The sequence below is a fragment of the Channa argus genome, chromosome 3 (genome assembly GCF_033026475.1).
Source record: "Channa argus isolate prfri chromosome 3, Channa argus male v1.0, whole genome shotgun sequence".
Classification (NCBI taxonomy): domain Eukaryota; kingdom Metazoa; phylum Chordata; class Actinopteri; order Anabantiformes; family Channidae; genus Channa; species Channa argus.
The window spans coordinates 16,421,778-16,437,463 of NC_090199.1; the positions used below are offsets into that span (position 1 = coordinate 16,421,778).

A 15,686-nucleotide genomic window follows, 5' to 3' on the forward strand; every position below is an offset into this window, starting at 1 on the left:
CAGTCCAAAGACGTGCATGTTAGGTTAAGTGATGACTCTATATTGCCCAAAGGTGTTAAGGTAAAGGTGCTGCATTTCCCCTGAATGGTGACATGACCAAGGTGTACCCTGACTCTCACCCAATGACACCTGGGACAGGCTCCAGCCCTTATGGGACTTTCAACAGCATAAGCAGATAAGAGAATCAAAAATGTATGTACCCATCTATTAAGTTAAAACAATCCCATTATTTACTGAAATTAATGTGCAGTAAATGTGAACAGGTATTGCAATATATAATATCTCATTTCTAACTATAGTACTGAATGTATTAGCAACTTAGTAAGAAAGCTGCCTTAAAGTTAAGTATAGTAAAATATAACACCACAGGTTGCACCCATCCTGCAAGCGGTGCCACTAGGTGGTGCCCATGTACATCCACAAATCCAGTATTTTGTTCTTTACTAAAGTGTCCTCCAGTTTGCGAGACACAAACTGCTATGAACCAAATCAAGAGTCAGTTAGATTAATATATAACCCACTTTATTTACTGAAATATATTGACAGGTCAGCTGCATATAAAACTGATCATTTGTAGTAAAGGAACATGAACACAGACGAGGGAAAACAGCTCTTAAGAATATGAAGAGTGAATAGTATCCCCAGAGAAAACAGGACAAATTATCAGGTAATAACAGAGCACATTATGTTAAGTTACATAATTTGGTTGTAAGAAAAAATAAAGGAAATTTAAAAAAATGGGACTCTTTCCTGTTAGGCTATTCCTTCTTAGCTGATGAGCTGCTTGTTTTTCTTGTCTTTTGGACGAACCTTGTCTTGACCTTTCTGAGGTAAGTTGGTATCACTCTGGCTGAGCGCAGAACGCGTTACTGTAGACATGCCGTCAACAAACTTTGTCTTGAAAAGCACATTGGCGTTGGTGAACATGCCATCCTTTAGGGAAACCACCACAAACTAGGGGACAGAGTTCAAACACATTTTTCAGACTTAAACATTCAGTCTCTCAATCATCCAGTATATTACTCCACAAGTCCAGGAATGACTACATGTTTCAACTTATAGCCTTCTCCACAATTATTCTGTATTTAGTGCATGGCACTGTGTGTTTTAACCTACTTGGGAGTGTCGAAAATGTGTGCGCAGCATCTGTCCGATATTCTGTGTATGTGAGAGATCCAGAGCCGCATCTACCTCGTCCAAGATGTAGATAGGAGCAGGTTTGAATAGCAGCATGGCCAAGATGAGAGACAAGGCCACTAGAGATCTGGAAAAAAAATAAAAAATATCAAGAAGAGCTGATTATCATCAATGGAAACTTGAAATGAACCGCATCTCACTAAGATTACTACTGGCCAAAAACAAATACTTGATACTCCATGACCACGGAAATGCTTTTTGCTGACCTTTGCCCACCACTAAGCTCAGTGAGGTTCTCCTTCCACGTGTTGCCCAAGGCCACCTTGAACTCAAGGCCCTCCAAGACACCACAGCCCTGGGGAGGAGCCAGCTTTGCAGTGGCCCCTGGCAGCAGAGTGGAGAAAATAGACCCAAAGTCCTTGTTTACCTGCAGGGAGAGTGAAACATGACAACCGCAGTGATGAAATGACCGTAAGACCATAAATGAAAAAACGTGTCCAAACCACAGTGAGACTTTACTTTAATAGTTGTGAGTCTAAAAACGTGATGTTAATCAGCATGATTCAAATTTTAGTGGGCAGCATTTACAGCGTAGAATATATTTAGTTAACATAGTTCTGATTGAAATAATAGCACACAGATTAGGGATATTTTACTCATAAATTACTATATCAGACCACAAAAATCAAATGGGAAGCTAAAAAGCTCTTACAATATGCATTTTAATATTGCCATGAATACATTTAAATACATTATGATATTGCATAAAAGGTTTAAGGTTAAAGTGGTTTATGGATGAAATGACCATATTACCATATCACCGACTTTTAGAGGAGATGTGGGACAGGAAAAAAAAAAAAAAAAAAAGTTAAAACAAAGCCAACCTTCTGCCATGCCAAATTGAGAGCTTCATTTTTCTTCTGATCCAGCTCTTCAATGGTCTGCAAGATTTTTGCTTTGTCGTTCTCCACAATCCTCTTCTTCTTCATCAGGTCATTGTACTATATTACAAGACAAATATCAGAGAAAGCTGTAACACAGAGCAGTCACTGACATAAAACAAGCCTTTCTTGCACACAGCCCTCCTGTGTCTTTGTCCTCACCCTCTCCTCTGCCTCGTTTAGCATGTTCATGGCCCTCTTGTTGACATTTCTCTCAAGCTTGGCGGTTGTCTCTTCCAGCTTCTTTAGTCGCTGGCCTGCTTCACGGGGGTTGTTGGTCTTGAAGTCATAAGAGGTATTTGGCTGACCAAAGAACTGTCGCTCTGCATGGATCCAATCGTGTTCCTCCAGCATCCGAGAAACCTGGAAGGGGAAAAAACAAAGCAAAACAAAAAAAAACATTAAGGCAAGCGGAGCAGAAAGATTTCATACACAAGACCCAAGTGCTTTACAAAAATGCTGCACATTACTGTAGAGGATGGAGTGGAGTTTGTTTGGGTTTTTGTACCTTGTCAGCAGCATCCTGGCTGTCTTTACGGTGCTTACTAATGTTGTGCTCCAGCTCCTTGATCTTCAGCTGGATCTCATTGTTCTGCTCCCTTATTTTATTTGCCTCTGTGCTCTTCGCCTGGAACATTTCAACGGATAAAGGTTGGCTGTATTAAGTAAACAATACACTTCAAAAATATATAATTAGTCTGTATTAAAGGATTGAGAAATAAGAGAACCTTCCAGATTTCTTAATTCTGTGCAATAATCTCAGTTATGAACAAAGTTATATTCACCTTGAGTTCTTTGTCCTGGGCCATTATTACTTCCTTTTGTTTGGACAGCTCCTCCTGGGCTTTACGCACTGACTCCTGCACAACGAAAGAGTAAATGATGAATGGCGAAAAGAGGAAGGTACATAAAGATGGCACCATAACAATTCTATGTATTACTGCATCCAAAAGTAACCTTGTTCTGGGATACAGTGCAAGCCATGCTGTCTATCTGCTCCTGGATGGCCTTCATGGCTTCATCCACTGCCTGAATCTGCTGCTCATAACCAGCTTGCTCTCTCCTCAGCTCCTCCAGCTCCAAGGTCACAGCATCAGACTCCTGCACACATGAGTCAAAAAAGATGAGGCAATTGTATTTCATTAGTTCACTAGGTGCACCAGCAGCTTCTGGTTGTTCTGTGAAAACAGATGTTAAAGTTCTGCATGGAGAGAATGCTTGTGCGTGTGTGTCTCCTCAGCATACCTGCTGCTTCTGCTTCAGCTTCTTATTGAAGGCATCAGCTGTGCTTTTGGCTGCACTGAGTTTTTGCTGAGCAGCTTTTAGCTCCTTCTCTCTCTCTGCTTCTGCATTCTTCATTTTGTTCTCCAGCACCTTGTACTTTTCTTCAGCCCGCTTCTGTACCTCCTTGGTGACACGCAGAGTTTCCTCACTCTCCTCTGGTTTAGAAAAATAAAATAAAATAAAATAAGTTAAATAAAAAATTAAATCACATTATGTCTAATCAGCAAAAACTGCATGATTAAAACAAGTCTAATAACAGTGTCTAAACTGCAATTTTCCATCATGCCTGTTCATGTGTGGAATCAATTATACAGTGTCTGCATTTAAACTGCCTGATTCAGTGATAGTAAAAATATGTTAGGAGTCTAACCAATGGCTTTGCGCAGCCTCTCCAGTTCCTCCTGCTGCTGGTGGAAGGAGCTCTGTTGCAGCTTGGCTTGAAGAATCTGTTCTTCTTCCACTTTCAGCTCATACTGCTGTTTCAGCAGTCTGTACCTACATAGAAAGAAAGAGTAGAAAGTTTTTCACAAAACACAAACACGAATGTAAATATTCTGTGGTTCTGAATCACACTGTTTCAATTTAAATAAGTATTTTGTGTTTGCGTCTTTATACTTCTCAGCGGTTCCCTTGAGGCTGGCCAGTTGTCGCTCAGTATCCTGAAGAACGGCCTCCTTTTTATACAAGTTGTCCTGAACCTCTTTCAGCTCCTGCAGGCTGGACAGAACCGATGCTGACTGGGAACGAGCACCTGGAAACAGAAAAATAGAGGAGAAAATGGAAACAAATAGGAAACACTTGATTACAAAAGTGTGTGTCTATGACTGCCACTGAAGAGTTATTCTTTCAGTTCTAGGGTGTGATTTAATTGAACCAGTCAAGTTAAAACCGTCATTTTGTGTACAAATGACAGTAATATTTGAGTGCCAAGAGCATCCGGCTGTGCCAGTGCCTGTACTATTGTACTTAACGACACATGCTCATGGCTGTGCATCCTCCGTATTCTCACCTCCACTTAGAGTTCCCTGTGGGTCGAAGATGTCCCCTCCAAGAGTAACGGTCTTGGTCATGACCTGCTTGTCAAAAGCGACTTTTTTAGCATTATCTAGGGTGTCACACACAAGTGTGGAGCCAAAGACATACTCCATGGCCTTACGCAAGTCCGATTCATAACCCACAAGTGACAGTGCTGTGTGGACATTGTCTTCTCCAACCTACCATATGAGGGAAATAGGGGAAAAGAAGTGAGATGGAGGACAATGAGTCAGCAAACAGACAGTTAAAGATCAAATTGAATGACTAATTTAATTTCCAAGCCCGGCATCATGTTGATCTCTCACCAGACTCTTGGCAGCATTGGCCACTTTGTCATTGAGTGTCTTAGCAGAGATCTTGTTCAGGGGAATAATGGTGTACCTCCTCTGCAGCTCTCCCTTCTCCAGCAGCTTTTTACCTGTCACCTGGTTAAGACACCAACTCAGGTTACAACTCAGCTAATGGTAGGATACAAATGCCTAAACATGAATGCACTAAATCACCATGCACACTACCTAGTCACAAACCTACCTCTGTGTCAACTACAATGTTATAGAGTCGACCTCCTGCCACCACCTCTAGTGCTGTTGCATAAGAGACATCACGAACTGTGATAAGGTTAGCTAGTAGCCCCTTTACTTTGCTACGGTCCCATCCTGGCTCTGGGTGCCTAATAGAGAGAGAGAGAGAAAATAAAGAAATGGTGAGTTAGATTTCTAATAGACTAATTGTCGTTTTTACAACTTCATTAACAGGTGTTGAGTCAACACAGACACAGACTTGTAGTTATAATTAGGCTATAAATGTTTATTAAAGCAAACAAAATTTCAGATTTTTAAAGTTAACAGTTTGCAGAATCACTCAAATCTGAGCCATTTCAGAAGGTATGACAGTTTTGGAGAGTGAGACAATTTTGTACTTGACGTTTTTTTAAAGGGCAATTTACCAAAATAATGTTAAACATAACTTGAGTATTAGGTTATTTAACTAGTGAGATACAGTTTAAACATTGTCCCCTCGAGGAGCTGAACTCCCAAAGATGTCTTCTGTTAGTCTGGCTGATTTGACATTTTATCAGTTTGAAGTTGAGCAGAGCTGCTCTATGCTGGGAATTATGTATGAGGATTTGCTGCTGATGTTTGTCATGGTGTGGTTTGTATATGACATTACACAAAACAGTAAATAAATTACTAATTAAATAATTTAGCAAGTTCTTACTTGTAGTCAAAGCGCAGGTTAGGGAAACGGGACACAAGACACTCATAGGTCTCTTTAAGTTTAGCAGCTTCTCTAGACAGCTGCCGTCTTTTGTCCAGCAGACTCTCCTCCTTCCCATCTGCATACAGACAGACACATTTCTACTGTTCTTACAAAGAGTAAAAAGGACTTAACTTAAATTACACACGCACATGCAGACACACACACACATGCAGAGACACACACATGCACATGCAGAGAAACACACGCACGCAGACACGCACGCACATGCAGACACGCACACGCAAACACAGTACCTTCATAGTTGAGTTTAGCTAGCTCAGCCTCTAGTTTCTCCTTGCTGCTTTTAACAGCCTGCAAACTGTCCTGGTCCTTCTTGTATCCACTGTCCATCTTTTTCACCTCCGCCTGTTTAGTCTTTAGCTCAGCCTGAGCATGTTTCAGGGTCATCTGGGCCTGGATGGAAAAAGAAGACGACTGAGACAAGATTCATTCTGAAAACTGATACCTACAATGGGATTTGCTACAAAAAGTGAAGATATTTCTAAAAACCTGATTATGCTTATAACTAATAGAAAAAACACATGGCAGCTATTTTCCAATTTCTTCCCCCCTTCACCTGCTTGGCTTCAGTGTCTGCCTTGCTCATGTCATTCTTGCAGGCCATCATCTGCCCAGCTAGTGTGGCTTCCTCTCCGTCCTCGTTAGTGGACAGACCTGCAGACACAGCTTTAAAATGCTGCTCAGCCGCCTCAAGTGCAGTGCTCTCCTTCTGTCCCTCCTCTTGTAGAGCTTGAAGCTTCTCCATCAACTTAGAAACCTCCTTTTCTTTTACCACAAGCATTTTCTTGTCCTGCGGATGAAGGGGGAAAAAAAAAAGATGTAAATGCAGCTTTTAAAACAATAGCAGGTCTAATCTGTCAAGTGTTTGTTTTGACAATCATCAGATTTATTATTAGCCCAATTTAAGCACATACACAGGTAGCATGATCCTTTTACCTCCTCCATGCTCTTCACAAGTTCCTTCCTCTTTTTAGTTTCATCCTTGAGATTCTGTTTTTTGAGGTCAAGTGCACTTTGGGCTTTGGCATCAACACGCTGGACATCAGCAAGAGCCTCCTCCAATGACTTTAATACTCCATTCACCTCCTACGTATATGCAGATAAACACCGGTGACAATGCAATTGTAGACTCAAATTTCCTTGCTCCCTGTTGTAGTTTGATGCAAGTATGAAAAAACTCTTCATTTTGAGCACTTGTCCAAAAATATTTGTAAAAGCAGTGCCAGTTTTTCAGGAGCAGAGATTCAAAATTTTAATAACAGATCACAAAAAGAGAAAAATAATGTGACAACTAATTTATAAAATGTCGTTAAATAGCAGCTAGTCTCAGCTAAAAAAAAAAATGGGAATCTCAAGGGAATTAAACAATGCATCCTAGTTTTATCTCTCCTCTGTTCTGTTGTACCTGGTCTTTTTTCTTCTGCAACTCCTGAATCTGAGCTGAGAGCTCCTGGACTTTGCTCTCATTCTCAGCCATGCTGGATTGCATCTTGGCAATGTTGTCCTGCATCACTTTCAGATTTTCTGCCGACTTCAGCTTTGTTTCCTCTGCACACACAAACAGCCAGGCCACATACAGTCGTGACAAGTGCTGGATCTCACGCATCAGCTTTTGGTACTCCAGGTAAGATGATCGTTCCTGTAGAAGAAAGGTCAAAAGAGAAAATGGATTATGGGAAACTACATGACATGAAATGTAAAATACTTGCCATCATATTTCCGAAATGACAAGGAAATGTGCAAATGTGGTTTTGCAGTTAATGTACCTCTTGCAGTTTCTGCATGGTTGGAGTAATTTCCTCATCCAAAATCTGAAGTAATTAAAAAAAAAAAAAAAAAAAAAAAAAAGGTGGGGGTTAGTTATTAAGCTAGCTGCAATTTGTGTAGAACAGTCAAAACTCAGTTTGGATGTCTGACATACAGTCTGAATCTCCTTCAGCTTTGCCTCCTTTTTCTCGATGGTTTTCTGAGCACTAATCTTTTTACATTCGTACATTCTAGTGCCAGCTGCTTCTTCAATCATGGCAAGTATCTGAAAGAATGGTAGTCATTAGAACGCATTTGAACAGCACGATAATGTGTGAAAGGAGTTTGCACAGTGAGTAATTTGTATTTACGTTACCTCTGGTGGCTTCATATTTAGGACCTTGGTGATCCTCCCCTAAAATATTTGAAATGTAAAATAACATAATATATATATAAAAATAACAAAATGTATATATATAACAAAATGTTTACATTAGGATTTTAATTACTGGAAAAGATTCAAGAGGGAATTGTTGGAGTATAAAAGCCTTCAAGTGCGGAAGATACTAAAGAAACAAAACTGACCTGCATGATAAGAAAATGTGGATTGTTTACATTGAGGCCAACAGAGCAGAACAAGTCTTGTACCCTGGTGTTGTTGGCATTAACTCCATTGATGAGATACTTGTTTCTGCCACCAATGACCACCTTCAAGAAAGAAAGGGTTGTTCATGACCTTGATATCAACTTTGCACAGTAATTACAGAACTTTCAAAACAATTCGTTGCTAACCTGTCTGGTGACTGTAATTTCATCGTGGGTTTCAAATCCCAGAGGACTCTGGCTTTTGTTGGAGTTATCAAACGTGATAGACACAGTGGCCTTAGTGATGCCACCCTGCCCATTTTTGTAAACCAAGTCCTGGAGGTTAGAGGCTCGTACCTTTTAAGTGAAAAGGAAACAAAGCAATAAATGACGCCATTGAGAGTTAATTTGCGGACTTGCTGCCTTAAACGTATTAACGTTAGAAGTCATGATCGTTCCATAAGCTAACTTAACTCAACTATACATTGTCCACTACAGTTAAACTAAACACAGAAGTGAACTTCTGTGTTACAATGGTAACGTTACCACAGACCAAGTTTCAATCTCACCAACTGTATCACAAGCAGCAGACTTACATGACTAAGGTTGGAAATGCCCAGAAGAAAACATATCGAGTCCAAAATATTGGACTTGCCGCTGCCGTTCAGTCCGGTGATGGCGTTAAATAGCGGGTCAAAGCCGTTAATCTCCGTCCTCTGTGCGTAGGACTTGAACCCTTCAATAATAATCGACTTGATGTGCATCCTTGGGCTGTCTTCTCTCCGTTGATACCGGAGGTAGGATCCGTGCAGTGTGAGTAGTAAATCAGTAAGTTAAGAAATAATGCACTAAGTCTCAGCCCGGTGTTTACAACCGTCAACTGGAAAACTCACTCTCCCCTTTTCTGACTTAAATTTTGGCGGCAGGCATGGGGCCGCTAGTCCGCCCTATCTGTGCCGGGAAAACACGAATACATTTAAAATATTCTTAACTTTGTGTTCATACAATTAATTTATCAGTAAAGGGAAAATATGGTCGACCCTAACATTTAATGTTAAAACACCGATTGACATATATTTATCTGTATGCTTGTTTTCTTTTCGTCAGGCAATTTTTGAGGCTACTAAACACCCCTGACTTGTTGCCTGTCTCAATGTTTTCACGCCACCTGTAGGTAGAAAACTTTAGCCCCAGGTGTAACAAGATACACTGACCAGGAATAACATTATGACCATGTGTGCAATGCAATGCAATCCAGTACAGTGGCTCTGACGTGAATTCCACTTTTGTAATTTCTCAGTTTGTGGTTTGAAATTAGATAGGTGATAATTCTAACATGCGTTTAGTTTTATTTTTTTAAACTTAATTGAGCTTTCTAAAATTTCAGCCACTCGTAGAGTTAGAAATACAGAACACATAAATATAAGACAGCAATAAGAGCAGTACAAGTGTATGGAATAAAAAAAGGGATATGGAGTATAGTCAGAGGAGGCTTAACTTAAAACAATAAGTACTGAGTGATATCGACATATATCTTCCTTGCTATATTATTGTACTTATTTTTTTAAGTGCTTAAAAAAAGTTTAAGTCATTGACAACTATGTTTTACTAAAGAATGCCAAATCCCCAGTTGCGTTTTCCAAAATCGAATGTCCTCCTCCGTAGAATGAGCCTATTGAAGAAAAAAACAATTTGTTCTTTGTTCTTTGCAAAAAAGAAAAATTGCTTTACGTTTCACATATTTTTTAACCCCTTAGTATTAAAGGAAAGAAAGGACAATATTGAACACATAAAGAAAGGAATTAAGGATTCTGTAACCTGGGTAAAAGTATTGATGAAGGCAGGAATGAACAGTCTTAGTCTTTAACATTTGTGTTAGAGCAGTAACCTGTCGATTGTATCAGGAATAAACATATGGGTATCAAAACACTACCTGAGTTTCTCAATGTGACTATGTAATAGCGTTTATGGGTCAACTTTTGTGTTGTCATTGAGAGCCTATCCATCCTTCAAGAATGCTCTCTTCGCCTTTCTTCCAGCTTCTTGGACTACCGAGCAAAACTCACTGCGAGCTTCGCGGTCCTCTCTGGAGAAAGCCCCTTTGAAGCGCAAGTGCATCTCATTGCAGACTCACGAATCTCTTGTTTTTTTTTTTTTTCCGTCGTACCGAACAGTTCTCATACCAAATTGATTTAGGACTGCTCTCCGTGTATTGGAGGTAGCAGCCTTGCTTTTTGGCCCAGGCGATGCATTGTGTCCACAACTCTAGTGTGTATACGACCGTATGCAACTGTTTCTCTTACAGCTTCTCCTTCCTTTTCGAGGAGACCATACAATCTCAATTCCATCTTCTTCGCAGGATTGTTTTCAGTGATATTTTGTCCTTTTGGACATCCGCAAGTTTCTTCTGAAGCACCTCGAATTCTTTCTTGTTTTCCTCGATTGTCAATGTATTAGCTCCAATGCGTCTTTCAAAATGTTTGAGAAGTTCACTCTGTTCGTCCATTTTTACAGTTAGGATTTGAATTGCTTGTAGAATAGCGGCTCCAGACCTTGCTTTTTCCTCACTCTGTGCTTTTATTTTTTTCGGGTTAGGGTTTTTTATTGGTATGTGAGACCTATTGGTTTTAAATTCCTTTAAAGTATTATCCACCTTAATTTCATCAACAGCTTCATCATCACAATCCTCTGGGTGAATGATTCCACTTGCTTTCATAGTGACTGTATTTTCTCTATTCTATTTATTCTGTTAGTGTATTAAATAATGATAATAATTGTGATAATTTTGTTTGGAAACACCTAAAAAATTCTATTTTGTTATCTTTTGTTGGTTTTATTTAATGAAATGTAGTGGATCACATTTAGAATTGCCTGCACAAACATTTGGTGGGGAAATACAACCTTTTTACTTGTTATTGGAGTTTAAGATATTAACATAATGAGCCTAAAAAAATGCAAAGTTCCCTTAAACCCCAATTTTTGTGGAAAGAATACAGTCAAGAGATGGGCAGCTTGGTTAATTATACAGCTTTGTCACTAGGGCATATCCTGCCACTGACTGTGGCAATGAGGCATTGGGGATGGATATAATCTAAAATATTCCATAAAAACAATTATAACACAAATAGAATAGAGAACAATTGGTAGCCTACTGTTTAATTTGTTCTCCATTTCAATTTCAAACACAATTTCACAATAGTACTTTGAGTAGATATTTCAAGGAAGAAGTACATAAAAGATTAAAGAAGAATTATAGGTTTACTAAATCATTAGCTGCTCAAAAACCTTTTGCTTGCCACAAAGAGCAGGGTAGTACTCTAATCCTAAACATCTCATGATGCATTCCTATTCATCAAGTAGTGTAACAGAAGAAACAAGTTATATAGCTTACAGTACAGCTGTTGCGGTTTTCTGACCAAAACACACATATACAGTACACACACCTTAATTGACACACACAAACTTGTACGTTGTTTCATTGCATTATGCGTCTAAGGGCACAGGACACATGGACAGACACACCAAATTGAATGCATAGAAGCATATCTGTGACAGAACAACACAGTCTCCTCTGTTGGAGTAGAAGGAGGTGGGCTTGATATAAGCCAAGTCAAAGTTCCGCAGGTTCAGTGACCTCTGATAGTGTTGGTCGCTGAGAGCCCCCAGGGCACGCACAATAGAGTATTTGGCTGAACAGCTGGTGGCTGTCACTGTCCGCACTTTGTCAAAGTGCAGCAGGAAACAGGGGTCGTCCTGTAGCCAGACGACACAGAGAAACAGATTCAGATAGGATTACTTATACAACCAAATACATTGTATGTGCTAAATCAGAGCTCACTCATTACAAACACCATTCATTTATCCATTATTTGTAACCACTTATCCTGCATAGGGTCATGGGGGGGCTGGAGCCTATTCCAGCTGTCATAAGGTGAAAGGACGGGTACACCCTCTGACAGAGTGAGATACACCGACAGACAACTATTCACACTCACATTGACACCTATGGAAAATGTTGTCACCAATTACCCTAACATGCACATGTTTGGACTGTGAGAGGAAACTGGTGTAACCCACAAACCCACACGAGCTCAGGGCAGAACATGCAAATTCCACACAGAAAGACAGCAGCCAGCCAGGGATTCTTTCTAGCTGTGAGGCAGCAGGGTTTTCCAGTCCACCGCCATGCTCCCACCCAGATATTACATTGTTAAAATAAAAATTGTGATTATGTGTTTTGATTCTGTACAAAAGATTGATATGTGCAAATGCTAATTTTGGGATAAATTACAGTGTTTTATTGATGAAAGTGTAAAAGTGGGATATTTATTATTTATGGGCCAAACTTTCTATAGAAAACTATAAGCAATTTTGCAGGAAAGAAAACTGAAATAAAATTCTTTCAATTACCACATCAGGGTCCCGTCCATCAATAAGAATCAGGTCTTGCAGTGACCAGACCTCTGTCCTCCTGTAACAATCCTGTATGCTGGAACGCTTGGTGTGGGACTTTTTGGATCCAGACTTTGAGTTCGGCAGAGATATCTGACATCGCACTATACATAACTGCACTTCCTTGTTTTTTCCAACTGCAGAAAAATGACACAACAGTGGATTTTTGAAGAACATAAACATTTGCAGCACAGAACCTAGACGAAAGCACACTACTGCTTAGTACATTATTAAAACACCATAAATTGTTTTGCATAGTTTTTACAGGCTATCAAGAACCAAATTGTTTGCACTAAAGCCTGTAAAGAAAAATACATTACAAATATAGATAAATGTTATAATCTTTACAATGTAGTATTTATGAACATTGTTTTTATACATTTTATTGAATGACAGCACATATTTAACTCATAAAAATGGCTTTCAATGTCAATAAGGTTATTTACCTGAAACACAGAGAAAATGTCTTCCTGTCGATGGCTCTTCAATCTCAATAAACTCCACGAGTCTTTGTTTAGCAGGTCGGAATAAAACTCTCTGCATCTCCTCCCTTAGAAGAGACGACATCACTGGAGCGATGGACAGAAAAATCAAAGCTGGATGGTGGTGAAAGGCTTGAAAATGACAAGGCAGGAAAACCACAGGAGGTGGGAGGAGAGAGAGGAAAAGATGAGGATAAAGTCGTGACAGTGGACAATAATGAAACCTGGCATTAGTTTGGGAGGGAGGTGGTATGTTTCCTCTTTCCAGACTTCATGAAAATATGGGGTTGTGTGTGAAATGAGCTCTTACTCCACACACACACACCACACACACACACACACACACAATAGTCATATTTCCATCGATGCAGTGGACCTTACAATGACTTAAATTCATTTCCTAAAGGCTTACCCTAACCACTCCATGGCTAAACCTTAGCCCAACCTTCACCCAAATATTTACTAATTCACGTGGGGACTTGCTTTTTCTGCGCAGGTGAAAGATGAGTCCAAACAACATGAGTAATACAAATAAACATACTTTCCACTATGCAGCAACTTTACAACATGTTCATCTTCCATGTGCATCTGTCATTAAAGTACTGTCTGTGTACCAACTTGCCAAGGAGGTATTTATTAGCATGGGAGCAGTTAAAGACTAATCTCTTCAAAATTTTAGTCTTTTACTGCTTCAATTAAGATCCATTATGATGTTGATATTGACTGATATAGTTTCCTGCAAATATGGATTTCAATGTCTGATTTTGCGCTTACTTGACTGACGTCTGTCTGACATAAATACACACCCTCTAAGAATATGTTATTTTTTCACTACAAACATAGGCAGTAAATCTTTCTGACTTTTTGTGTCTTTTATATCTCCCACCTCTCACTCATATCTAGATGTTGATATATAATATGGCATGGTGCCCAATGTTTGTCTGTGATTAAACGGTTGTGTGGGAAAAGGATGTCCCACAGCACTCTGCAGGGTTTCCATTACCCTGTAGTAATTCAATCTCTCAGGTACGAGTACAACTGGGGTAAAGCACTTAAATGGATGGATTTTACAAGCACATAAAGGATGCTCTACTTCTTGTGATCATGGCTCCACAGTACAATTAGATAGTTGTACTGACAAAATAGCATGGGATATGTTTCCATGAGTAAAACGAACCAGAGCAAACACTGATTTGATTTGTTCCCAGGAAGGAGTGTGGCTCCATTCGATTTGTCACAATTGTGAAAACTAAGATGGATCAGTCCACGGCTAAGTGCTTTATTGTTGTTGTTGTTGCTGCTGTTGATGATGGTTTTTGTGGGTGCTCACTTGAAAGGCTTTCTGCATCTGAGATGGAAAAATGAGCGGTTGGGCAGGAAGTTGGGAGGAAAGCAAATATACAAGTGCTGAATCTCATGAATAACGCATGAGGTTTACTTATCATAAACTTTATTTTCATCTGTCATGTACATTAAAAGGATTCTTATTTTTGGGGTAACTGGAAAGATTCCAGAATATCCAACATGTATATTCAATGGAACTACTTGTGTGTACATCTTTATCTTTAAGAACAGGAGAATAATTGTGATGATTTATAAGAAACATACCTATCACCAGTGTCATATAATTTGTCTAAATATCCAGCTGAGAAGCTAAGACATCAATAGAAAATTCAGTCATGGCAATTACTGTTGTTTTTGTGGCAGCCATACTGTTACTGTTGACCTCCCAACCTCAACTGCTGGGAGGTCATAAATAGTACAGAGGGGCTGGCAGCAAGGACGGGGAGAAGATGTGCAACCATGGAAATCTGGATTTAGACACGAATGTCAAAAAGAAGAAAACATGAAGGTATACAGTGAAGACCAAAGAGGTTTTCAATACTATAAAAAAAATCAGGAGTGGGAGAGAGACATGACAAAAACAGAAGATACTGCAAATGAAGTCAAATAAAGCAGTGGAAGACCAGAAGAAAAGAGCAGAGAATTTCAAAAAAGATGACATTGGACAGAAAAAATAAGAACTAAACATATACAAATTATGGAGGGAGGTGTGATGGGTGAAGGAGAAAGATGCGAAAGGAGAGGAAAGAATAGATCAGAAAATGGGATAATCCTTAAGAAGCAGGTAATAAGAAACTAGGTGAGACTTAAAAGGGTAAGAGAAGTCTCTGGGGCAAATTTAGTTTACAGTGAGGACAGAGAATAAAAAAATGGAGCCGGAGAGCTTTTCTGAGAAGGTGGTATAATGAGTCCAAACATGAGAAAAGAAATAATGAAGTTGGCATCATTATATTTTAAGTAAACTAGGCAAGAGCTAATGAAAACACTTCTCTAATGCACAAGCCTAATGCTGGAATTATGTGTGTCAATATGACACTGGTCCTGTGAACTGCTGCTTTCATTCTCGATATAGGTGCACACAGTACATTGTAACTAATGAATGTTGCTCAGCCTTTCATTAAGTAGTAACATTATGCTTTTGAAAATGAGACTTTTGGAAGGCATTTATGCTGATGTCTTAACCATGACCTGCACTACTACTAGAATGTGTTGCTACTAATAAATCACACAATGCTGAATTGCTTGCACTATTCCCAGTGTTATTAATAAACTTAGTATGCTGGTGTCATGACACTGTACTATATGATTCTCCCCCTCATAGGCTTTCTTCAGGTGTCTGGGACAATGCAGGACATAGGTGAAAACAATCATGATGCAGTCAGCTCAGGGAGATAATCTG

General features: G+C 39.4%; 2 protein-coding genes across 2 annotated transcripts; both read right to left on the reverse strand.

The window, feature by feature from the left end:
* Positions 1-505: 505 nt before the first annotated feature.
* On the reverse strand, positions 506-8,940 carry smc2 (structural maintenance of chromosomes 2). The gene is made up of 25 exons (XM_067497258.1): positions 8,606-8,940; positions 8,217-8,366; positions 8,010-8,132; positions 7,801-7,839; positions 7,600-7,710; positions 7,445-7,489; positions 7,084-7,317; positions 6,615-6,764; positions 6,235-6,468; positions 5,912-6,071; positions 5,616-5,733; positions 4,929-5,067; positions 4,703-4,822; positions 4,372-4,576; positions 3,978-4,113; positions 3,733-3,857; positions 3,324-3,517; positions 3,036-3,179; positions 2,864-2,938; positions 2,587-2,706; positions 2,241-2,441; positions 2,022-2,138; positions 1,404-1,564; positions 1,117-1,264; positions 506-954 (listed from the first exon to the last, which is right to left on the reverse strand). Exons 1-25 carry the CDS (start codon positions 8,771-8,773, stop codon positions 769-771), a joined length of 3,603 nt encoding a protein of 1,200 aa, XP_067353359.1. The 5' UTR covers positions 8,774-8,940; the 3' UTR covers positions 506-768.
* Positions 8,941-10,849: 1,909 nt separating this feature from the next.
* Positions 10,850-13,315, reverse strand: exoc1l (exocyst complex component 1 like). Its single transcript, XM_067497260.1, has 3 exons — positions 12,908-13,315; positions 12,420-12,598; positions 10,850-11,762 (listed from the first exon to the last, which is right to left on the reverse strand). The coding sequence occupies exons 1-3, from the start codon at positions 13,026-13,028 to the stop codon at positions 11,493-11,495; spliced, it is 570 nt and encodes a 189-aa protein (XP_067353361.1). The 5' UTR covers positions 13,029-13,315; the 3' UTR covers positions 10,850-11,492.
* Between the last annotated feature and the right edge of the window lie 2,371 nt (positions 13,316-15,686).

What these genes read in the sequence shown, in the direction of transcription:
- smc2 (XM_067497258.1), bottom strand. Translation starts at nt 8,773, where the DNA reads ATGCACATCAAGTCGATTATTATTGAAGGGTTCAAGTCCTACGCACAG. An exon ending in CAGACACTGAAGCCAAGCAG is followed by an intron (nt 6,072 to 6,234) that starts GTGAAGGGGGGA and finishes TTTTCCATCCAG; the next exon opens with GCCCAGATGACCCTGAAACA. An exon ending in GAGGCTGCGCAAAGCCATTG is followed by an intron (nt 3,518 to 3,732) that starts GTTAGACTCCTA and finishes TTTCTAAACCAG; the next exon opens with AGGAGAGTGAGGAAACTCTG.
- exoc1l (XM_067497260.1), bottom strand. Translation starts at nt 13,028, where the DNA reads ATGTCGTCTCTTCTAAGGGAGGAGATGCAGAGAGTTTTATTCCGACCT. An exon ending in ACATTTTCTCTGTGTTTCAG is followed by an intron (nt 12,599 to 12,907) that starts GTAAATAACCTT and finishes ATTTTTCTGCAG; the next exon opens with TTGGAAAAAACAAGGAAGTG. An exon ending in ATGGACGGGACCCTGATGTG is followed by an intron (nt 11,763 to 12,419) that starts GTAATTGAAAGA and finishes GTCTGGCTACAG; the next exon opens with GACGACCCCTGTTTCCTGCT.